Source organism: Seriola lalandi, unplaced genomic scaffold (assembly GCF_002814215.2).
Source record: "Seriola lalandi dorsalis isolate HSWRI2012SDOR001 ecotype SW California unplaced genomic scaffold, Sedor1 jcf7180002054688, whole genome shotgun sequence".
NCBI lineage: Eukaryota > Metazoa > Chordata > Actinopteri > Carangiformes > Carangidae > Seriola > Seriola lalandi.
Window position 1 is genome coordinate 2,229,738 of NW_019525241.1, and position 24,023 is coordinate 2,253,760.

General features: G+C 40.9%; 2 protein-coding genes across 2 annotated transcripts in view; one reads left to right on the forward strand and one right to left on the reverse strand.

Annotated features, from left to right (window-relative positions):
• The window catches only part of cog5 (component of oligomeric golgi complex 5), a 53,506-nt gene extending 32,903 nt beyond the window's left edge, over positions 1–20,603 (forward strand). Inside the window, exons 8-22 of the mRNA XM_023422977.2 lie at positions 660–819; positions 1,850–1,962; positions 2,086–2,163; positions 5,876–5,957; positions 11,229–11,433; positions 12,391–12,552; positions 13,043–13,142; positions 13,410–13,520; positions 15,366–15,428; positions 16,466–16,569; positions 17,677–17,914; positions 18,017–18,093; positions 18,998–19,124; positions 19,308–19,387; positions 19,935–20,603. Coding sequence (XP_023278745.1) covers positions 660–819; positions 1,850–1,962; positions 2,086–2,163; positions 5,876–5,957; positions 11,229–11,433; positions 12,391–12,552; positions 13,043–13,142; positions 13,410–13,520; positions 15,366–15,428; positions 16,466–16,569; positions 17,677–17,914; positions 18,017–18,093; positions 18,998–19,124; positions 19,308–19,387; positions 19,935–20,061 — 1,827 coding nt within the window. The 3' untranslated portion in view covers positions 20,062–20,603. The remainder of the gene's footprint in view (positions 1–659; positions 820–1,849; positions 1,963–2,085; positions 2,164–5,875; positions 5,958–11,228; positions 11,434–12,390; positions 12,553–13,042; positions 13,143–13,409; positions 13,521–15,365; positions 15,429–16,465; positions 16,570–17,676; positions 17,915–18,016; positions 18,094–18,997; positions 19,125–19,307; positions 19,388–19,934) is intronic.
• ndufa5 (NADH:ubiquinone oxidoreductase subunit A5) lies at positions 20,592–23,351 on the reverse strand. The gene is made up of 5 exons (XM_023422979.2): positions 23,283–23,351; positions 21,902–21,946; positions 21,609–21,725; positions 21,455–21,520; positions 20,592–20,788 (listed from the first exon to the last, which is right to left on the reverse strand). The coding sequence occupies exons 1-5, from the start codon at positions 23,301–23,303 to the stop codon at positions 20,687–20,689; spliced, it is 351 nt and encodes a 116-aa protein (XP_023278747.1). The 5' UTR covers positions 23,304–23,351; the 3' UTR covers positions 20,592–20,686.
• Between the last annotated feature and the right edge of the window lie 672 nt (positions 23,352–24,023).

The following is a 24,023-nucleotide window of genomic DNA, read 5'->3' on the forward strand; positions in this document are numbered from 1 at the left end:
TTTTGTCTGAGGTTTTCAGTTAAACACAGATAGTTTTTTCCTACAAAATTGACTCAAATCATTAAACATAAATCAAAACTGTTGCTGTTTGCCATGTTCTCTCCATCTGCTAATCAATGAATTTACTAAGCTCTGTTCACTATGTATACTGTATACTATATACTATAAGGCTGCAACAACTGAAGACATATTCAGTCCCTCTAATGCTGCGACATGCTCCCAGCAGTTTCATGCTACAGTGTGTGGGGCACAATAAGAAAACCTTCAACTCCTCTGTAGAAGAAGATTTTCCTCATTAAGAAAATAACACAACAAAAAGGAAAATGTGTTGTGAGGCATATTCAGTGTAAATAAACAGGAGAGTCAGAGTCAGTGCAAAGTTCAGATGTGTGATTTTTGTATTTTACCTTTTTCTTCTTCTCCTCTCCTCTCCTCTCTTTTTTTTTCTTGTCTTGACTTTGCCCTGCTTCATATTCACAGCTCTCTCATTAAATCAATGTAAGGTGTATTTTTATCTGCTGCTGTCCCCTCTGCACTTGTTCTGTGTGTGAAACTATCAGGCACATTAAGTTGATTTCATTCAGTAAAAAAAAAAAAAAAAATAGCACCATGGAAGACTGCCAACTTCAATTCTCTTCCTCTCTCCTTTTGTTGGCCAGAATCCGACCCAGGTCGGCACAGCCCTGCAGGTCTTCTACAACCTGGGAAGTTTAAGAGAGACCATCGGCAGTGTGGTGGGGGGTTACCGCACGTCCATACAGGACAACATCACAAGCGCTCTTGACATCAAGGGCCTGACACAGCCGGCCAACCCCAGAGGTGAGGCCCGAGGAGGACGTGGTCATGTGTCTCCATGATAACAAAGTTTATAAGCATACACACACACACACACACACACACACACACACACACACGCGCACACACACAGGATACATTGTCCTATTTCTAAAAGATGAAAGACAATTGGATTTTATAATTTGACCTAGTTCACCAGTCGGCTTGATCCAAAATAGATTATTGTACCATGGCCACAGAGAATAGTCAGCTCTGGCTGGAGGGTGTGTGTTATTTTCATGGCTCTGATGAGGCAGCCACTTCATTGTTCTAATTATTGCACACAATATTTTCAGATAACCGGGCCTGATTAGGTTAACAGTTCTTCCACTGGCATTTTAGGATCATAACACTTAATAAAAGAAGGATATTTGCCTTGATCTTTTTAAAAAAAGAGTCTGGTCATATTCTGGTCATATAAAATCCCACATGCAGACCTAAACCAAGTTCTGTGTATCCAAAAGATAAATCTCATTCCTTGAGCCATAGAGCTCCATTGTCTCTAAAAACTATTAAAACACATCAACGAGCCACACTGCTGCACTGGGTAACATGTTCCTTCATTATAATGAACACACACTAGCTTGTTTTGACTCAATCCCACATACACCATCCTGCTGCCAAAAATAATCCACCAAATGTTAGTCCACGGCTGAAAATAGTCCCCAACAAATGCTCTATTTGCTATTTACTAAAATCTGCAATGACCAGCTGTTTTATGCAAATACCGAACCTTTTTAAAAGTGAAAATACATATTTATGACTTGTTTTTTTTTTTTTAAATATTTACATCATAGGAACCAATGGGCTTTGATCTGAGTGTCAAGTCAAAGTATTGAGAGGTGGACTAACACATTGTAGAAAAGCTCATCTCACTGCTCCTGCATTGTACAAAGAAGCAGAAATGCTCTTCTGTATCAGCTGTAAATGTGAAATGATGGCAAATAATGGAATGATGATGATGATGATCATAGCACAAACAAAAAACTCAAACATTGTGAATTTCTCCCTCCAGGTGCTCCAGGCAGAGCAGTGCTGCCAACACCAGGGAACACGGCAGCTTTCCGCGCTGCTCTGTGGACCAACCTGGAGAAACTGATGGACCAAATATGTGCTGCGTGCAGACAGGTCCGCAGCTCCCTGAGACTACTAACTTCCTCTACATCCAGTGTTGAATCACACACTTAAAATCAAATCAAAAAGCAAGGCCCATGAGTTAGGTGTGAAGTTTTCTTTGCTGCATGTTCACAGGTGCAGCATCTCCAGAAGGTCCTGATGAAGAAGAGAGACCCCGTCACTCATGTGTGCTTCATTGATGAGATCAGCAAGGTGGGTGGACATCACTGCTCTGGTTTTTGCTACAATAGTAATAATCATAGCTTTTATCAGGAAAACCGTGGCAAGGATCCAGTTTAGCCATATAGTTATTAGAAACACAAAATAAAACTTTTAATATAAATTAATTTTCATGTTTCACACAATTAACATAAAATCCCTATAAAATATCCCAACATTCTGGTGGCTACGTTTTAGTAGCAGTCATCCTGCACACCTGCTGAACACAGCCGAATGAGAAGAAAATAAGATACAGGCAGAGTCTCTGCATAAACTATACATAGTTTTTTAGGACGATCCGGAGTAGCAGACCTTTTTAAAGGAGCTATTTGTAAGTTTTGCTATTGCTACATTCCCAACTTTAGCATTGGCAGCTGTTTACTTACCAGTCTTGCAGAGAGCTTCAGCCATTGTTGCAAGACAAGAGGTTATAATACGCAGCTACTTCTTTAGGGCAGAGAGGACGCCACAGTGACTCAGTATCAGATAGTGATGATGCAGTTCGACTGGGCCAGGGCTAGCTGGTTAGCATGCTAGCTTCAGTACGAGAAAGTGGTAGAGATAGAAGCTGGAGACAGCTACTGGTGACTAAAGGAATGAATTTTGATGCTGATCTCCAAATGTTTCATCAAGGCTGGTAAATAAATGGCTGTTAATGCTAATGTTGGCTGTGTAGCGATAGCAAAAACTTACATATAGCTCCTTCCAATCAATGTAGAGCATATTTTTTTAAATGTTAAGCCCTAGAAAGACCGGAAGAAAGAAGGCAGCAAGAAAGAAACTGACAAAACCAGCAACAACAGCTACCAGCCCCCTGGGCCTGCTCACTTTAAAAGTAGTAGTAGTGTCAGTAGTAATCATGGCACAGTCATTAACACATCATCATGACGATCATCAGTGTCTCGCTCCCTTACCTCCACAGAAACCTAGTTGTACAAATCAGAGCGGGAGACTGTTACTATGGAAACAAAGCTCTCACCAATTACCCAGAGATGGAGGTGTGAGTTGGAGACCTAATGACATGTCTAAATGCAAGGCTCCTCAGCAGTGCAGCTGCACTGTCACTCCTCACTGTCATAGACGAGAGTGCCATGTGTCCACAGAGACATGACTGAACAGACACATAGTTATACTGTCAGTAGTTACAACAGTAAAACACATTAGAGCATCTCTGTCTGTAAATTACAAAGGAGAAGGAGATAAAGAGAAGCATTCAGGGAGCTGAGATGTGGATTGTGATGAATGAGCTGTAATTCATTATGGGGAAGGTAATATTTTGTGTAATATAATTGGGAGTGTAGTGAAGTGTAAACGCACAAACCCTCAAGTGGAGAAATAGCTGTTACACCATTTCCTCAGGCTTTGTTATGTAGAGTGACACAGGTTAGTGTGCTCTCACACTTTTTTTCCCCAAGTTCTCCATGGTTCCTTCATGTGATAGCAATTAGTTCCTTACACCTTATTCTACAGTGAGAGAAAAACATACTGCTGCTTTGACAAGCAGAGAAAGCATCAGTAGTTAGAACAGACTAGTTAACTACAGACTAGTTATGAACAGACTTAAGGAAAATCATTCATACTTAAGGTCTTCATTTTTGATAATTGTAACTCCTTTCATTCAGCTCTCAGCAGGAGAAATATCTCCCCTGCTCCTGCAAATGCAGAGTGCTGCTGCCAGGCTATTAACACACTGCAAGAGATGAGGTTGTATTGCTCCAGTCCCTGATGCCAGGCTCTGGTTCACTGTCTGTTTTACTGTTGATTTTCTGTTGGTTTCCTAGTGTGATCAGGCTCCAGTCTCTGATTTGTTAAACCCCTACAATTTTAAATGCTGCTTGAGACCTTGCCTGAGGTCCTCATTGTAGAAACCTTAAATTACATTTATTATTATTCTTGCATTAATCTTTTTTCTTCTGAGCCTACACTGCATGACCTTAACTTTGTGGATATCAGAACATTCCAGCCATATGTGATAGTTGAACACATCTTTCCAAAACAAAGGTCAATTATCTGCTGCTCTACCGCCCTACACTCTTCTGGTTTCACGCTTTCCACCAGATGTTGGAACCTGCCTGCAGGGATTTGTCCAACACTGATCTCGGGTGCTAAGGCTCACAGTCAGTGGATTAGGTTGGAGTCAGGGCTCTGTGCAGGCCAGTCAACTTCTTCCACAGAAAACAGAGAAAAATATTTATGGTCTGTTTTTTGGCTCTTGTCATGTTGTTTAAAACATCACAGTATGCTGTTGCATTATGATCTCCCTTCACTGGTGCTTAGGGGCTCAGACCAAACCAGGGAAAAAAACACACCTCTTCTGTTCTGTTTCACTGACATACAGTTGGTCCATTAAGAAAGAAAACTGAATAACAGAGGTCAAAGTGAAGGTACAGAAGGTGGAGGAAGTGAGGATGTGGAGGAGAGGTCACACAGCTGGGCAGCAGACCTCACAGCAGGCTTCTCTAATAGAGGATTAGAGGAGAATACACAGACACACATGTCCAACCCCATTAAATAATTAAAGCACTCTCCTTAGTCAGGCTCAGTATGTTGAACTGTGATTGTGCGTTGAGGTCCGTGCCTGTCTGGCAGCACTCACTGCTCTTCTTTTATTTATTGTAAGTTAAACAGAACAGTTTTTCATATTCATGCTGAAAGTGCATGATGGATATCTGCGCTGACTACCTCAGTACTGATAGATAGATGATAGATAAATATGATGGATGATAATCATTGTGATGTGTGATGACCTTTGTGATGACTTCACTTAATATTGTAATCACAATTATTATTCAAGCTTATTTGACTTTTCACTTATAGTACTTTACACATTAATAATAATATAAAAATTTCAGTTTGTACACAAATAAGCTGTTTTCTAGAGTGTTCACTCCAGCTGTTAATGTTGTATAATATTCAGATAATAAATAATCATTGCTTTATTGCACTGGAGTGCAACCAACTTCCTGAGACCAAATTTCAGTCTGCTTTAAAACACAAACACAATTGTTAAAACATCTTAATTGTTAATTTCCTTATTCATGTCACTGCAGTTGATTAAATTTTTAAGATCAGGTCAGATCAAAATGAGGTCTTGTGGTCCTTTATCCTTCGGAGGACGATGTTGCATCACCAGCTGTGACTGCCCTTACCGTTGCATTGCAACCGTGACAATACATACGATTTTTTTCACAAAAACTTGATGTGTTAAGGCCCTTGGTTTTAACAGTTATACCGTTAGCTGTTCAACTGAGCTGAAACCCAATACTCACATTTAAAAGTGTAATCCTCAGGCTCTTTGTCGTGTTGTTTGCTGCTATATTATTTTCATTTTATGTGCGCAATGAATCTTGGGATAGGTTGGGCCACGAAGCATCCATGCGTTGGAGCGTTTGTTGCCCAGGAAAGGAAGGCTTCATTTGTCGGCCGTACTTGAAGGAGCCTTCCAAATGGGACAGCCTAGTCATGCTGCTTTGGCACAATCAGTCTTCAAATACAGCCTCTGAAGGATGCAGCCCCTGAATTGGGACACAGCTAATGTAGTTTTAGTGACTTAAACAGGCAATCAGACAAACAGCAATGGCTGATCAGGAAGACGTTCATTGGAGTGAGAACGTGTTTCCCATTACATCGTCAACTCATGCTACTCTAAAGAACTTCAAGTACCTGAGATAATAAGTGTGTTTCTCTTCTGTCTACTTGATGACAGGATGGTCAGCCTGACATCCTCTATACCTTCTGGACCGACGTAACCAACACACTCAGTGAGGAGTTTCACAGAGCAACAGAAGGTAAGAGTTGCCCTTTTCTCTCCCCTTGCTGACAGTTTAAATATCAAAGCTGCTTCTTCAAAGCAAAAATTGATTACTCAAAGGACGAGAGTCTTTATGGTTTCTTTCAGACAGACTTTAGATGGTTGCTGCACTACCAACAGCATAAACAACTAGTAGGAGGCTTCATTTGGTAAGCCATAATCATCAGGCTGTAACAAGAGCTCAGTTAACAGCAGGAAATCAATGGGGCCGTGAGTAATAAATTGCCTGTTGTTCATGGAGCAATTGGAGAATCAGCAGCCTCATATTCAGACTGTGATAGGCTGTGTTACTACCTTGGTTTGTATTAAGTCACTGCTTGCAACGTCATCAACACACAATGATAATTCTAACTTGAAATGAAAATCTAACAAGAAATCTCAAATTAGTTTCAAATGTCACACAGTGACTTGAAGAATAACTTGAGAATTGAAAACGCACAGTATTCTGCAGCCATCCATATCACAAGTTTTCTAGCTAAAATGGCACCAGCAGAGTTTCCAAAAGCCTCGTAGTCATCCAGACCAGTGCAGACAGCTGTGTGAAGACACTGGAGACGCTTATCCGGACCCACCTCAGACCCCTGGTAAATTCTTCTATGGACTCTACAGTTTGTTTACCAGACATGGATTGAGGTGGAGGATGCAGTCATCCACAAGCTGCACAGATCCTTGACCCATATGGAAAAAAAAACATTTTCTCCAGTTTCAACATCATCCAACGACCAATGCTGAGGAACAAAATGGAGAGGATTGAGCCTTATATCAGGGACTAGAGACTACGTCACCAACAGATCACTATATGGAAGATCTCCTGGCTGTGTATCTAACATGGTATTGAGCAGTATAAGAGTTCCACAAGGAACCACACTGGCTCCATTTTTGTTGTGTCCTACAACACAGACAGCAGTCTCACTCAGAATTTTCAGATGATACAACCTACTGTCCCTGAGGAGACTAAGGCCCTTCTTCATTCAGCGTCCACTTCTGAAGTCCTATCACTCAGTGGTGGCATCATTAGTGGCATGCAGCAGTAAAAAAAGAGGCTGAGTAAACTGATCATAAGGGCTGGACCTGTCCTAGGGTGTCCCCTGGACACCTTGGGCATGGTGTGCGAGAGGAGGTCAACACCTCCCAACCCTTGCAGTACCTGTGTGCCTTGGGCAGCTCCTTCAGCAACAGGCTGCTCCACCCACGCTGCTCTAAAGAGCACATATCTTTTTGTCCATACCATCATTTAGACTCAGAAGTCAGCACTGCTCGCAGTGGACACTTACACTCATGTCTGGAATATAGAGACAGTCTTAGCCCCGCTGAATTATTAGTTTTACTAGTATTACAATTATTTATACTGCTTTGTGCCAAATCTGCTCAGACTGAGCCACTCAACCCCAGAGTCTGGGTTTACATATTATTACATATTATGTCATTTTGAGGCAGTTAACTAAACTGTTGGCTGCTATTTGTTTGTTTGCATGAGTGTTGTGTGTATATATATATATATATATAATTCTGTATTTATACAGTTATTTATGTCCTTTATATTTTGCTCTTTTATTCTTAACTTGCTGCTGTAATACCGAGACATCTCCCGTCACAGGATCAATAAAGTTTCATCTCATCTCTCACCTCATCTTAAGTCAACACTTCTTGCAGATTTTTCTCATTAAAAAATGTTAAGCCTTTATTCAAAGGCTTTCAATCTAAAAAAAACCTGAAGAAAATGTTTCACTGACACCCACGTTCCCTGCTATTATTTGAGATACATTGTTTGTGCAGATTGACAAACAGATCAACTATGGACAGCTGAAAAGAAGATTGGTGATTGCTTTTTCCCTGTCGATATTAAGGAGCAATGATGGGGATCACTGCTAATCAGCTCAATTGACTTTGCTCCTTAATTACATCTGCCAATCCTGCCAGGTGTGCTATAATTTCTGACAAAACCCCTGTTTATTCTTCATATGCCTGCTCACCAAAACACCACACATTAATGTCCATAACATCTTTCTGCATTGCATTAAGGCTCCGATTCAGCTACCTACCATTCTAAACAGTAGTTGTGTGTGTCCACCATGTCTGTGAGCCATGCATGACCCCATCTCTTTTCCTTGCTCCACTATCTTCTGTGGGACCGGCTCACATCTATGAAGCAATAAATTAATTTGTGAATGTATATAAATGCCTTCATTCATTTGGAAGGAAGGAGGAAGATGGTTGTGTATGAACCTAATCCTGCTCTCTGTCATTATATATACTATATACTACTACTACTAGTATTTTAATGTCAAAGTCAAATTTATGATATAGTTGCAGTGTTTCCCCATTTTCTTTGTGGTGGTAGCTGACGGACGTAACTCTCTCCACTGCAGATATTTTAATTGTCAAATACTTTGTGGCACATAAATGACTGAACAATATATACAACTCCAATGCCTCACATTGTATCAAACAAATAACAACACGTCACAGAGTTGGCACACACATGCAGCACGCTCTCCTGTGCACTCTGAACAGCAGGCACACAGAGAGAGCTGGTAAAAACTTTATAGATGTTTCCTACTAAGACAGACGGTTCCATTGTCACTGTGCTTGTGTGTTTGTATTTTTTGGTTTGTTTGTTTCTGTTGTCACCAGTAGTGTGAAATTTGATTAAGGAAAATCTACCACTGACTCCCTGTGATATCAGCATGAATCCACAGTTGAGAAATACTCATTTAGAAATTGAAGAGTAAACGCTCAGGCTGGCTGTGTGGATCTAATGTTAGCTCACTGATGCTGTTGTACTGTCTTGGACAAATGCATACAACACTTTGCTCTAATTTAATAACATGCAGTGCCAAACAGTTTTGAGACATATTGGTGGTTTTCCCACCTTTTTTAAAATGAGTGCATTTGCCTTGCGAACTGTTTGGTGAAACGCATCTTCACATTCCACCATCTTATCCTTTGTGCTGTTGCTAAGGTCCAACATGAACACAAATGTAGAGAAAGTGCCTCCCAAACTTAAGTCGGTGATTGAAGCACACAGGCATCAATAAGAGAAATTGATCATTTTGGAGCTAAGTGCTTCTCAAGAATTGGAACAATTTAGAAGTGATTGTTGTTTCACCTCCCTGATCATCCCTCTCTTGTTCTCCACTGAAGCAGAGTCTCTCAACACTCAGTTGTGTAACAAAGCAGAAAATGAAATGACACCCCCCCCCACCCCTTTTAAAAACAGCACAAATAAATGCATAAATGAACAGTGGGTGTACAAGGGAATCTTTGTAAGAGGTGGACTCAGAGGAAAGAAAGACTTAATTATGCTAACAATAATATCTCTTTTTTCTCTCTCTCTCTTTCTCTCTCTCTCTCTCACACACACACTCTCACACATCATATGGAGGCAGTGAGTTGTCTGATTGCAGAGAAAAACAAAGTGAGAACAGGAGAGGCGCGTTTGGCTGCTTGCTAACATACTTGGCTTCAATCTCACACTTTCCTGAAGAACCTGCAGTTTCTGTCATGCTGTGTGTGTGTGTGTGTGTGTGTGTGTCTGTGTGTCTGTCTGTCTGTGTGTCTGTCTGTCTGTCTGTGTGTGTGTGTGTTTGTGTTTGCTTGCTAGAGGTATAGTGAGGATAAGGATGCGTGATGTGTTTCACTTCACTGCTTGTTCCCCTCATTCAAACAAAGAGGACGTACCTGACCATGATGTGTAGTGCCACACAAACAGTCTGAGATTTCTGTTTTTGATTTTCAATTTGCAAATATTTCTAAAAACACGTTTTCACTTTGTCATTATGGGAAGTTGAGTCTGAAATGGCTATTTTATTCATTTAAAATAAGATCTACAACACTAGAGTGTGTAAAAAGTGGCAGGATCTGAATGCTATCTGATGCTGCTGTATATACTGTCTTCTTCCTTTTTCTCTTTTCTCACCTTTTAAATCTCTGTTAGATGTGTTGTAAAATCATCTGAGAGGAAGTGTTCTGTCCACTTCTCACTTTTTTCCAGCCATCTCTCTCCCCTCCCAGTGTCCCCATTCTGGACTGGAAAAGACTTTGTTTTTTGTTTTTTGTTTTTTAAATGAACATAGTGTATAGTGATTTACAATGAACCATCTTATTCAGAGGCCCAGTGAGCAGTTAGAAGCAACCTACATTTTAGTCCAGCTATACAATATCGCACCAAAGCTAGTGTTGTAGTTTGACATTGGGTACGTCAGTGTTACGCACTCCTTGGCTGCTAATCAGAGATTTAGCATATTCATAAATGTTTCAACTCAGTTTTATTTGGAAATGGAAGGAGGGCACTTCTGCTGGCAGATAATTCTTACATATAAATAGAATACACAAGTTTTTGCATTACCATTTAAAGTGTAGACATGTCATTAATGCAGCTATTTGTAAGTTTTGCTGTTGCGACGTAGCCAGTGTTAGTATTAACAGCTGTTTTCTTATCAGTCTAGCAGAAACATTGTGAGTTCAGCATCACACTTCATTCCTTTACTCACCAACAGCTGTCTCCAGAGGTGGAAAGCAACGGCAATGTTAACTCTTGTTTCTATCACTTCTCTTCTTCTACTGAAGTTAGCATGCTAACCAGCTAGCCCCAGCCCTTCTCCTCACTTTCTGATAGTGACTTACTGTAGCCTGCACTCTGCCTTGAAGACGTAGAGCTGCTCAGAGGACATTTATAACCTAAGTCAAGTGACGATCGCCACCACCTTGTCCCGGCAAGAAACCACTTTCAGCAGCAGTGAAAAACTTACAAATAGCTCCTTTAAAGTTACACTAAAGTATTTTTTTTGGTGCAGCAGAATATGCTGAGAACACAATATGTCTGGTGTTATAAGTTGTCATAGCAATTATAGGAGCAAACAGTTTTTTATGTACACATCCAACAGATACAGAGCGGCAGTAGCATTCATTTGGATATGTGTTTCCGGCCTGATAAATGTGAGTCAAACATAAAGTCCTGAGAAACTATCTGGCCCCTAAGCTGCTAGATATTTGACTCTCTTCACCAGCTAGTCTCTGACTTTGTCCACTGAGTGATAATCCTCTGAGAGTTCATCACTACAAGTGACACCTTTCACAATTACATAGAAAAATAATGCAGCTCTAAAATATCTCATACTTAGTTCTGTGCGGGGATCTAATGAGGGGTCTTCCACTTTTTCCTTTGGTCATCACTCACTCTCTTCAAAACTGTCACATGTAATCAAATGTTTTTCACTGTGCTTGCCTCCGTCTGTTTTCTCTGCAGCCTCGTCCTTTCTGAAGCAGGCGTTTGAAGGAGAGTATCCTAAACTGTTGCGACTGTACAACGAGCTGTGGCGCCGGCTGCAGCAGTACAGCGCCAGCCTGCAGGGAGCTCTGACGAGCAGCGCGGGGATAGATGCGTCTCTGGACATCACGGCCACAGAGACAGACAGCCAGGACCTCTTCACGCATGGCAAACAGGACTACAGGTGAGCACATTCACACACGCAAGAAGTGAACAGCTTCATACAAAGAATCAGTCCTCAATCAGAGGAACAACCACTAGTATCTGATTGGTAGGCAGCACGTACCCTGTTGAGTTTAGGTGTTGGAATCAGAAAACAAACAAGTGGGATTGGTGCATCTGTGGTTTGGGTGACAGTATATGAAAAGACTGTAGGGGAGAGAGACTGAAGAACAAAGGAATGATGTAACAGGTAGACAGAGTGGGAGTGAAGACATGAGCATGTGCACTAATGACAGGAGAACGTGTGCTGATGCGTCTGAGCACACAACACAACACACATGTTAAATAACACTCAGTGAGCTCCTGAACACACCCGTCAATCACCCTGCTGACTGCAGGGAACAAACACACTCCATTAAAAACATTTTAATATATCATGTCAGTCTCATCAGACGCGTACACACACACACACACACACACACACACACACACACACACACACACACACACACACACACACACACCTCTCTGGTATCATGCCTGCATTGATTAGTAATAGGATGAGACACCAGGGCATTTTGCTCCCATTTATGTCTGTGCTCCATTAATAAATGTCAGCACTGAAATTTTAGCCAGTTAGAGGATATTGTATGTATTATAGATTCTTGATATAATACCACAATTGATTTGAAAGGCTGAAGTTTTAATGGCTACTTTACAGTAAAGTGATGCTGGTTTCTGATCTTGTGGCAGAGTGAAAAGAAACAGTGAGCAGTTCCCCCCAGTGTTTCTTATCTCCCCGTTTCTGATTGGTGACTGGTTTCTCATTTCTCATTTCTTATCTGTAAATATCTTCTCAAAACATCAGTACATTCTGTCTGTGTTTTGATTTTGTGTCAATCTCTGTGTGTGTGTGTGTGTGTGTGTGTGTGTGTGTGTGTGTGTGTGTGTGTGTGTGTGTGTGTGCGCGTGCGCGCAGCCCAGAGAAGGCTCTGAAGGACTCTCTGCAGCCGTACGAGGCGGCCTACCTCTCCAAGTCCCTCTCGCGCCTCTTTGATCCGATCAACCTCGTGTTCCCTATAGGCGGCCGCAACCCGCCCTCCAGCGACGAGCTGGACAGCATCATCAAGACCATCAGCAGGCACGTACACTGCATCCACAGTTTACATCCCTTACAGCAGGAACCAAATCATTTAGCACTGCCTCTGCCACTCAGGGGTATGTCAACATGTTTAACAGCTGTTGATTTATCCTACAAGACATTTAATTCACTCAGGCGTTAAAAAGATTATTATATTTATTATTATTTTCACACATTAAAATGTATATATATAAATATTATTATTATATATATATATATTTATAATTTAATTTGACAAAAGAGTGGTTTCCATTGAAGTCAATACAAACTTAAGGTACATACAAATGTCTTATTCTGTCTTCAGGATGTGACAAATAAAGACGCTGGTCTCTGCCTGACCTTTAAAAAACATATGAGATGATTCATTACCTATAAAGGACATTATGGATAGAAGCTACAGTTTGACTATGAACATAGTGTATAGCTTGGTCATTAGCCAGGTTATATGATTGAAATGGAAAATCTGTCTCATTTGCTTGTTTGTTTGCAGTGAGCTGAATGTAGCATCGGTAGATCCAGATCTGTCCCTGGCTGTGGCCAAGAACGCTGCCAAGACGGTCCAGCTCTTCTGCGTCAAGTCAGAACAGCTGGTGTGTACGACATTGTGTGTGTGTGTGTGTGTGTGTGTGTTTGAGAAAGTATGTTAGTGCAATCCTAAAATTCAGAATTAAAAACCACCATGTCTGTTTACCTGTGAGGGCACAATTTGTTCCATTCTGTAATTAGCTCATCAACTCGATAAAGTTGTAACGACGTCTTCTACTAAACCTATCCGTTGCAGTTGTTGTACCCTGTCTACATGTCATACACTACTCCCCTGTGCATCTCTTTTCAATCAATCACTCCTCTGTCTACAGTTGTCTACTCAGGGTGACGCCAGTCAGGTAATCGGTCCATTAACAGAAGGCCAGAGGAGGAACGTAGCTGTGATCAACTCCCTCTACCGTCTGCAGCAGGCTGTCACCAAGGTGGGAATAAACACAGAAATGTGACGGTAGCTAGTGTGGTGATTTTCTATCATTGGGTCACCAGCATTAGAAATTGATGTGATCATTTTTATATTTCCACTGTGATTTAAATGTCACGCTGACATTTTCACTTTATAAAACTCTTTAAAACATCAGGTATAAAATTAAGTCATCATAACGGTGACTTCACAAATGAAAAAATGTAACGTTCAGCCTGGAATCTTGATCACAGCTAAAGCCACTAGTCGGCACTACTATCTTTACCAAATTAACATTTCCTACAAGGTAAATGACCTTAAATGACCTTATTTTCAGCATTTTGTCACTTTACAAATTCTCCTCCCTTATGCATTAAAGATGTAGTCACACTGACGATCCTTCAACATGGTGCAGTAATCACACAGGGATTTCGGGCCTGTTCAGAGAGATCAGAGTTACAGTGACTCATTACAGATTAATTGAATAGATCGCTGTGTCTTTAAGAAGAGATTTTAACTTTGTTTTAAAGTAGGCAGCATCAGAGCTGTTAAGTTACTGTTCTGTCAATAGCTTTACTGTATCTTCATTTTTTCCACTGTATTGTAATAGGTAGATTAGTTAACAACACACACAGTTCTGAAGGCGTGTGTGTGATTACTAAGTATGACCTTACTAATGCATAGAAATAGCACTCACCTATGTGAAAGGAGCCAAAGGAGATTAAAGGGACATAAAAGGAAAAGTAGTCAGGGTGCACAGTGTTCTCTCAGCCTCCTCCATTAAAGATGTATGGTGAGTCCTGGCACAGCAGCGCGGCTGATTAACAGCATAAAAAAACAGATTACTGCAGCATTAAATATTTAACTTAAGGCTTTACAATTTTACTGTGCGAAAACACAGTGAGAATTAATTCCAGGTAGGTGCTGGGGGTGGGGCGGACGAAGAGACAAAGAGGGTAGACGGGAAAACAAACACCTGGGATGGGAAGACACAGGTACTGAAGAAAGTAGTAGTAGCCTTACTTTCTCAGGTCAGAACATTTAGATGGTATTTCTTGTAAGAACCTCTTTCTGGTTCCTTGTCTATTTAACAGGGTTGTTAGTATTCTCCATGGTTCTTTACTTGTCCCATTAACCATGCACCTTCTGCTCAGCTCAATTGTACTACAACACAGTTTAATGTTTTAGTCTCCAATGCCTGATGTTGTCCAATGCTGTTTGAAGTTTTACAGTTTGAATGTATGAAGCTATTTGAAATTAAATGAGGACAAAACAGAAGTGATAGATATTGTTGTTGCTGATTCCAAGACAGACAACATTTTCAGTGAACAGGCTCAATCTGAGGCAAAACGTTTGGGTCATGATAGATCAACGTTTACATGAGTAAATATTGACTGTGTCAATAAAACCACATTTTTCCACCTGAGAAACATCTGACCATTCTTGACTCCTCTGTCTCTATGGCACTGGTCCTTTAACTTCAGCTTTTACAAAAAGCAGCCACCAGAGGTTTAACAAAAATAAGTGTAAAAGATGCCACATCAAACAATTGTAGCATCTTTGCTCTGACCTCTTGTTTTTTCTGTCTCTGTTGATTCATAAATTGTTTTACAACTTCACACAGCTCTGTGATTTAGTACCTCCATGCATATGTGACTGTGCCTCAGGCCATGGAGCTCTGCAGCATTAAATGGTTCCAGCAAAACTGCCAGCACATAAAATATCACGTAGAACCGGGGTAAATTAGTGTTTTTAAAGTTTTTTATTATGTTTTTTTTATACAGTTTATACATAGAGCTGCTTTTTATGTATAAAAGATCATATGCAAATAAAGTGAATTAATTCTTCATGTGTTTTGTCGTTGCAGATTATTTCAGGTTTGGGGTCTTGTCCTCCTGCTGCTGCAGATGCTCTGTCTTCTTCTTTGGAGGTTTGATCGCAAAACCTTTTTTTAATTTATATTTTCATTGTCGTCCGTATTTTAACTGTTTCCTAAGCTCATGTGCATTAGAGGAAAATGTGTCTTTCACCTGCTATAAAGTAATCACAGGGAACAACCTTCTCTTGGGTTTATTATTTTAATGGAGCTTCTTGTCAGTTTACAAAAGGCACAAAGCTCTCGTCCTTTCATCTTAACTGTGAATTAGGAAACTGGGACCTGTAAAGTTAATTAAATCCTCGGTGGAGTGTGAGACCTACTTCAGCTCTGCATCAGTGTTAATTTGGATTTGATTTAGCTTAATAAGTGTTTTTATTAAAATGTGTTTACACTGCTTAGTCTTAAGTTTTAGTCATTTAAATTCTTAGGACTTCTGAGAGGCTGCAGCTCTCATTGTTGATGTGTACAGTCACAATGGTTAAAGGTGCTGTTCCCATGTGTTAGCCCTGGTTTGTACCTCTTATGTAGAACCTTTACAGTCAAATCACAGCGCTCAGGAACCAGAATATATCTAATCTTTAGAAAAACCAAGATGCTGCCTCCAGAATCTTCAAAGACTCCTCTACACATCTGGATGAAAAAAGGTTTCATATGATGAACAACAAGGAACAAAACTGTCCTAAAGCTGAGACTGTATTATCTGTCCACGATAAGGCACAGTCGCTCACTCACTGCCTTTTTAGTTTTAGTCTCTTTCATCTGCACTGAATATTTTTATCATCGTTTTCATTTACAAAATGAAAGCTGCTCTGCAGTCTGTGTGTTTGAGACATTTTAATTAACTACACACTCAGGGAATATTTATTGACACTTGTTGCAAAGGGGAAGTTTTCCTGATGTCTGCAGCCTGCTGTGTTTTGTACACCAGTCATCAGACTATAGATATGTACCTACTGCTCAACTGACTATACAAGAGCAGTAGTTGATGTGATGCGGCCTGGATTTGGAGTCCGGTTTGCTCCTTTCGTCTGTTCATCCTCACAGTTGGACATCACAGGACTCAGTTTGTTTCCCTCTCTTTGACTCAGGGGGTTCAGGCCCTGATGAGCAGTGCAGTGCAGCCTCTCCTACAGTCAGTGAGCGACTCCATAGAGGCCATCATCATCACACTACACCAGGAAGACTTTTCAGGGTGAGTAACATGTAGCCCGTCTTCACTGCAGGATTCTTTACTTATTTAAAAGTACCAATACAACAATACTCCATTACCTGTGCACAATTTTAAATGTATGGAAGTTTTAACAGCAAAATGTAAAAGGACTCATGTAGCAAGACAACGCCCCCTTTGAGTGATGTATGTTTCTAACCTTATCCACCAAGTGTTTGAGAGAACTCAGCTTAAAACTCAGTCATCTTCTTGTGTCTTCTCAAGTTTTAACTTCTAAAACACTTGTTTAAATTAAACAAGAAATTAAAGGAAATTTTAAAGGGGAAATGTATCTTTGGTGGAACAAGTCACAGTCTGGGGCATGACGGGGCCAAGGGGACTAAACAAACCAAAAACCCAAAAAGAACCACTGATTTAATCTTTAAAAAATGTATTGTATTTCATACATTTTATGTGTTTTTCTATGTTAAGTCTTAATTTGAAAAGTAACAAGAAACTATTGCTGTCAGGTAAATGTAGTGGAGTGAAAATACATTGCGTACAATACTATACTGTAGAGAAGAAGAAGTCAAAGTGGGATAAATCATAAAAAGTACAATACATTTCAAAAATGCTGTAGCACAATACTCGAGCAGATATTTAGTTACTTTCAATCACTGATTCCTGGAAGTGTTGGTTCAAAAAGGACGTTTCTCTCTCACCCATTTCACCGTACCCCGACCACCAATAATGGGTTTTTGAGGCTGATTTTATCTGGAGTTTAAAAAATGTCAATAATGATATTCTTATCAGCGTACATGTTAATGTAAACAAACAATATTGCTTGATTAGATTTGATAGATTTAAAAAATCATTTTCAGTGATCTGATCACTGAACTGTAACTCAGGCATCACATAAATAAAATGTGTCTCTAGTTTTTCATTCAAACAGAAAGTGAAATTAAATAATAGTTGCACACGTCAGTTAGAACCTCATTACTGGCTTTCCTTATCTTTCTCATAGAAACAAACACACTGAATGTTCTTCAGAGAAAATGTAATAGGGTGTGTGTCACTGCCTTGGTGCAGTGTTTATACTAGTCTCTTTTATAAACGTGTGTGAGTGTGTGTGTGTGCGTGTGTGTGTTGCAGGCCTCTGTCCAGCCCTGATAAGCCTGACGTCCCCTGCTCACTCTACATGAAAGAGCTCCAGGGCTTCATCTCCAGAGTGATGAGCGACTATTTCAGACACATCCAGTGTGTGGACTTCATCTACGAGAGCACCGAGTCCATCGCTCAGAGAGCCATCGAGCTGTTCATCCGCCACGCCAGCCTGCTGCGCCCGCTGGGAGAGGGAGGCAAGATGAGACTGGCCGCTGACTTCGCTCAGGTGAGGACGGCCTGTTTTCAGCCTGTGTGAAGTCTGTCTCTCTGTTACCACGGACAGATGACGAATGACTGTTTGTGTGTTTTTGTGTGTGCGTACGTCAAGATGGAGATGGCAGTCGGACCTCTGTGCAGGAGAGTGTCTGATTTGGGGAGACCGTACAGAATGCTGCGCTCCTTCAGGTGTGTATGCTTATGAAGATCAACTCTCCTCTTTGATTTCACTTCAAGACAAAGATAGAGTGGCGTTCATCGATGTTTTTGTAGTCGTAGAAACAGGATTATGATGGTGACTGAAGGGTCAGTTTACCCATATGAAGCCACGTTCACATTATAGCTGAACAATCAGTGAACGGTTGAACTGACTGGCTGCCATTGTATAGGGGTGGAGACAGTAATCCCAGATGGTAATTTTGGTGAACTGAGCCTTTAAGATTGGTGTTTAAAATGCTAATGTTAGAACTTAGGACAATACCGGAGGTTTTCCATGGTTTTTCCCAGTATCTACAAATCACATTCGCTTGTTGAGTGGCTTAAAAACATCCAATCACTGTTTAGATTGATTTCCCCCTGTACTGCACTGAGAGCCCTTTGGTTTCCATTCATTTAAAAACTGAGTCACATTTATTTGTGTTACATTGTTGTCACATGAAGGTGGAGCTAGCAGCAGGAACTTAGTGGTGTGATCAAGGAAGACTTTTATTTGAGATCTGCATTTTCATATCTTACCAGAGCACACTGATGAAAGTTATCATCAGTTCGATCCTTCTCTGCATTAACAGGATCACTGTTCAGCTGCCGACTTAAATCACAAGTTTGTCTAATGGATTGATAATGATCATTGCTTGCAGCCTGATTAGCAAAGTGGTGGGTTCATTAAAAGTAGTAGAGGGGGGGTGTAAAGAATTCTCTATCTCAAGAGATTTTTGATTTTTATAATATACAGAAATGGACTGAAAATCCAACATGAATTCTGCATTATTAATGGGCTCAAACATGTAAAGACAGCAGTGTGGTTCTTTAAGTCTGACTGTGTTACAGTCCGCAGTGTGTTACGCTTCAGTCTGTGTTTGTGCTCGTGTTGCAGGCCACTGCTGTTTCAGACCAGCGAGCTGATAGCCAACAGCCCAGCTGTGGGTGACCTGATCCCCTACAGCACCCTGCTGCACTTCCTCTTCACCAGAGCCCCGTCTGAGCTCAAGTCACCTCACCAGGTCTACACACACACTGCACCACTCTCACTTTGTAAACTACATTGTACACACAGAGCCTAACTAGATACAGACTTTCTACAATGTGATCCATGATTGTCAATGATTTGATTGCACATTCATTGAGTCAGTTCACTGTTTGTGTTTGGACTGTAACAACTAAACGAGCTTTACCCTTCCACACAGAGAGCAGAGTGGTCCATCGCTCGTTACTCCCAGTGGCTGGATGATCATCCCTCAGAGAGAGACCGGCTCACCCTCATCAGGTGACCTTTCATTCTTTGTATTTGCCACAACACATCACAGGCCTCACACACAGCTGTAGTTTGTATTTTATGGATCCATTACTGAACAGGCCTACTGGGCTTCACCTGCAAACTGTTACTGAAAGAAACACAAACAGGCAAGAAACCAGCAAAAACCAGCATTCCAGCTGAACACGAGGAAGCTGCCTGACACAAAAGGCAGGAGATGATGAGTGCATACGAAGGGGTGAATCCACCTGATGTTAAACATGAATAATTGAGCAGCCACTGCTGCAGTGTATCACCGCTGAGTGACAGGTCATGTTCCAGGAGCCCCACCACCATCACCATGTTGTCATGGTGATAGACAGGTGTCAGTGAGGAAAATCTTTCCCCCTGGAGGAACATGTGCTCAGTCATGTCCAGGTTGATCGTTAGGTGGTCCCTTGATTTGTTTACAGGTAGTCAGAGGAAGCTGGACTTAAAAAACCTGCTCTTTGTGATATTGAGTTGCTGATCATATCATCACCTAGTCTAACTGTGTCCTTCCTCACTGTTGTCCTCTAAGGGGCGCTCTGGAGGCCTACGTGCAGTCAGTGAGGGCTCGGCAGGGGAAGGAGTTTGCCTCCATCTATCCCATCATGCTCCAGCTGTTACAGAGAGCCACAAGTGGGTCACAGGAGGCTAGAACCTGAAGGTGCCAGTACCTACACAATGCAGCTTTGTGTCTTAAGCGTCTTCTGTCTGTCGACAGAAGATAGAGGGTATGTTAAGACAGAGAATGTTACTTCTGTGAACACTACATGAAACCGTCTCTGGACTCAATTATCCGACTGTAGCAGCTCTAATTCAGCTTAGACTTTTTACTCTTTTGATTCAAGTTAAGGGACTTTGTTTTGTGGGGATATTTAATTCTGACATTATTATTTGGGGTTTCTTTTAGTTGTATCGACTTTGAATTACTAAGGCTGTATATCATAAAAATTGTGTTCATTATGAAGGATCCGACTAACTGTAGTTCCACAGTTGAAATCATTCAGCTCTAAAGTTTCATCTCAGTTACTCAGGTGGTACGATATCTGTAAAACTGAATGTGAACAGGGATAAGGGTCAGGTGATTTTTTTTTTCTCCACAAACAGCTGTAAAAATGTAAGTGTCTCATGTGAGTGTGTACATATACCAGTTGTATCAATCTGTGACCCATGACTGACCCTGGAGAATAAATGGGGAAATATTTGCAGGACTTTTATTTGTACATCACTTCATTAGAAGTTTGGATCTCACACACAAACACACAAAAACAGTATACACAGGTGTATTCAGATGGGCCACTTCCACTGGTTGGGAGGGGGCTCCTCTATCAGCGGCTCCCATGGTTTCCACTCAGACATCTTCCTGGACAGAGCTAGCTCACACTCCGCCTGCACACACACACAACACAACGGTCAGTAACACCTCCACACTCTGGTTTCATTATCACAGGCCCAACAGCCACGTCAGGTGTCCTGCTTTAAAAGAATAGCTGGAGAACACTTAGCTGTTGAGAGTGAGACATGATTGATTTCAGCTAACAGAAACAGTCACTTTGTTAGAGTTCAAACATACACCTAAAGATCTCACTGACAGGTATCATGTTCATTTCAACCATAAACAAACCAATGTTATTTAATGTGGACACTGAAGTATTTCTTCACAGCACTTTATGCAGTACATCTGTGCAGCGGCTGTACTGGTTGCCTGGCAACCTCACAACAATAAGACTCAGGCCATCACCGCTCATGGCTGTTGTTCATCAAACAACGCCCCCCTATGAACACAACTTGTAAGTTTTATATTACTGTTTAGAGCTCCAGCATGTTTGTGATTGTAACAGACTATATTATAAAATGACACCCACTCATTTTTGGGGTTATATCTCTTAAGCTTATGCGAGATGTTGGCAGAGTCCAGTTAAAAGAATAAAGAGTCCAAAAATAAATGAGAACATAAGACTGGATCAGAAAATAAACTTCTTCAAGACCACACACTCTCACTGTCAGCAGGTACTGGCACAGACTGACAGCACCAGAGGAAATTAAATGACCTACCTGGAAAATTACTTCTTCAATTTGTCCACTGTTTATTTTCTTCTCCAGCTTTTCAACATCAGGCTCCTGTGAAGACAGACATAAAAACGTTCTCATTTTCCATCCTCACAGTTTACACAGAACAAATCTTCACACAGCACAGCCTGGTACTGACCATTTTGACATGGTTGAAGCGCTCGTTGACCAGCTGCTCTGTGTACTTCCTGTAGGCGGCGTCCTGTGGCATAGTCTGCACTGTTGCCAGGATCTTTGAGTAGAGGATCCTCAGACGCTGAGAGGAAGAGCAGAGTGGGTTACATGGTTAGAGGTGTGTTAACCACTGACAGCTGGAACACTGTGATGATGCACATTATTTCCTGGTTTTAATAACTCTGTGTTAACCAAGGTCTGCACTGCACATAGCCAAACATGGATGGAGGGGAACTGAGTACAACGTCGGCTTCTCACCTCATGTGGATTGTGGGACACTGCCAGGCCGACCAGGCCGGTCGTCTGGAAAAGAGCAGCAGGAGAGACACTTGTTAAGTCTGAGTCACTTCAGCTCCTCCTCACCTTTTCGCTTCACCATCTTCAAACTTCCCTCTGTGCAACACTGAATGTGCTCAGACAAATATAAAATGAAAAAGGGGCTGTAGACTGGGTATAATAAAAAAAAACTTAATCTGAATAAGACGAGAAAGATTTAACCATTAATTAGCTGAAAATGTTTCATTGTTCTAAGTATTTCACATGGCATTCATTAAACTGCCTTACACACACTCTCTCTCCCTCCTAAACCATTATTATTAAAAGCTCATAGCCTAAATGGGACAACCATTAATCAACACCTTGTCCAATTAAATAATATTAACCCTTTAGAAATATCTGTGCCCAAGATACCTGCATTTAGCGGCATTACATTGTGTTGTACCGCTATGAAAAAAACCTACAATCCGTTAATGTGCGATACAGTCAGGTCCAAAAGTGTGAGATGACGCTCCCATTCACTTGAATGAATGAGAAATTATTATTACAATACCCAGAATACAACACAATGTACCTACAGACACTGGTGATCTTATTAATAACCATACAGATTCACAGTAATACATTTACAAAACTGAACAAATAACAGCAGTAGAAGTTCGTGTCAGTGTCGGGCTGCCCTGTTCCTGCTGTGCAGCAGTACTGTATTTTCTGTTGTATGCACTTGTCACTTTGCAGTGTCGTAGTTACATTTTATTTTACAGGCCTGTTACTTTGCTTTAAGTTTATTGCTTAGAAGTTCGTCGTTTGGTGCCCGTTACTCCCTGGATGAATCGAGAAAACTAGTCCCCAGTTAACGTTTTGTTGTATAACAGTTAATATTGATAGGAAATATTCTATTAAACCCAAAGTCAATGTTTATTCAAAATTAATTTATATTGTAAACTGATCCACTCAACATTCCCTGCTTTTCCCATCATTCCTAAAACATTATTAATTAACGGAGCCGTAGAATCAATTTTACCACAGTATGCTAAAAGGCTAATTTTCTCAGTAGGTAACACCGCTGCCTCCGCCACCAAGGTAGACACACATAGTATGAATATGTAACGAAGTAAAGTGATGGCAGTTCGCTCCTGTGTTTCCGCTGAGCTTCTTTATCCAGTAACCTCACCTAGCAGAATTAGCATAACAGCTAGCCAACTCATCGCGGAGTCTCGTTCACACTGCAGACTCTGTTTAGGTAAGTCAGCCACGCTAATACACATTAACAGTAGTGTGGCATTAATGCAAACAATATTAACTGAGCTGATTCCAACCCTTCTTTCTGTCACTAAAATAAAGACATGACCTCTACTCGTACCTTTTTCAGCAGCCCAGCCATTCCTCCCTGCGGACACACTCCCGTTTGCGATTTCCGGCCACTAAATATGACGTCAGCGTTTTATTATTTTTGGGACGCGAACTTTGACCGTTTCCATGTCAACACAGATGTTAGCTACAGATTTCTCACAGAGGTTTTATTTTTGTAAAGATAAATATTCTAATTAATAAATATCTTTTCCCAATCTGGTGTTACAATAAAATACTGTTGATGGGTCAGTTCTTGAAATTAAATATTTCACCTGAAGAATTCACACCGTGGTTTTTGATGCTGTTCAAAAAAAAAGTAAGTTCGTTTGTTAATGATAACTTTTCTCTTAAATGTTAATATGTATCGTTTTGGTTCCCACCCAAATCAATTTATACATTTGCTCACTCCGATAAATGACTTATGTTCATGGCTGTTTAAATGTACAATGTCCTTGTTCTGTTGAACTATTTTCAATAAAGTTGAAGCAATAAAAAAATTAAGGACGTGAGTCGCGTCTTGCGACAGTCTTAAGCATATGCTGGAGTCGAGCCAGATTTAAAGATCTTCTTAACTGCACTGATCAGCCTATATGAGAAGATTGTCATGTATGGACAAGCTTCTCGTGGTCTGGAGTTTTTAGTGACAACAGACAACTTCAATAAGAATAATTTGAGGCATTTCTTTTTCCTTTTGTACTGCCAAACCACTTCATCACACTGTCTCCCCCTGCTGTTCTGTTAAAGGATGGAG

Bases quoted from the DNA above. Each gene is read 5' to 3' on its own strand.
- ndufa5 (XM_023422979.2), bottom strand. From the start codon at position 23,303: ATGGCTGGGCTGCTGAAAAAG. The intron at 21,947-23,282 runs GTACGAGTAGAG...GCTCTTTTCCAG, and splicing joins TGGCTGGGCTGCTGAAAAAG to ACGACCGGCCTGGTCGGCCT. The intron at 21,726-21,901 runs GTGAGAAGCCGA...TCTTCCTCTCAG, and splicing joins TGTCCCACAATCCACATGAG to CGTCTGAGGATCCTCTACTC.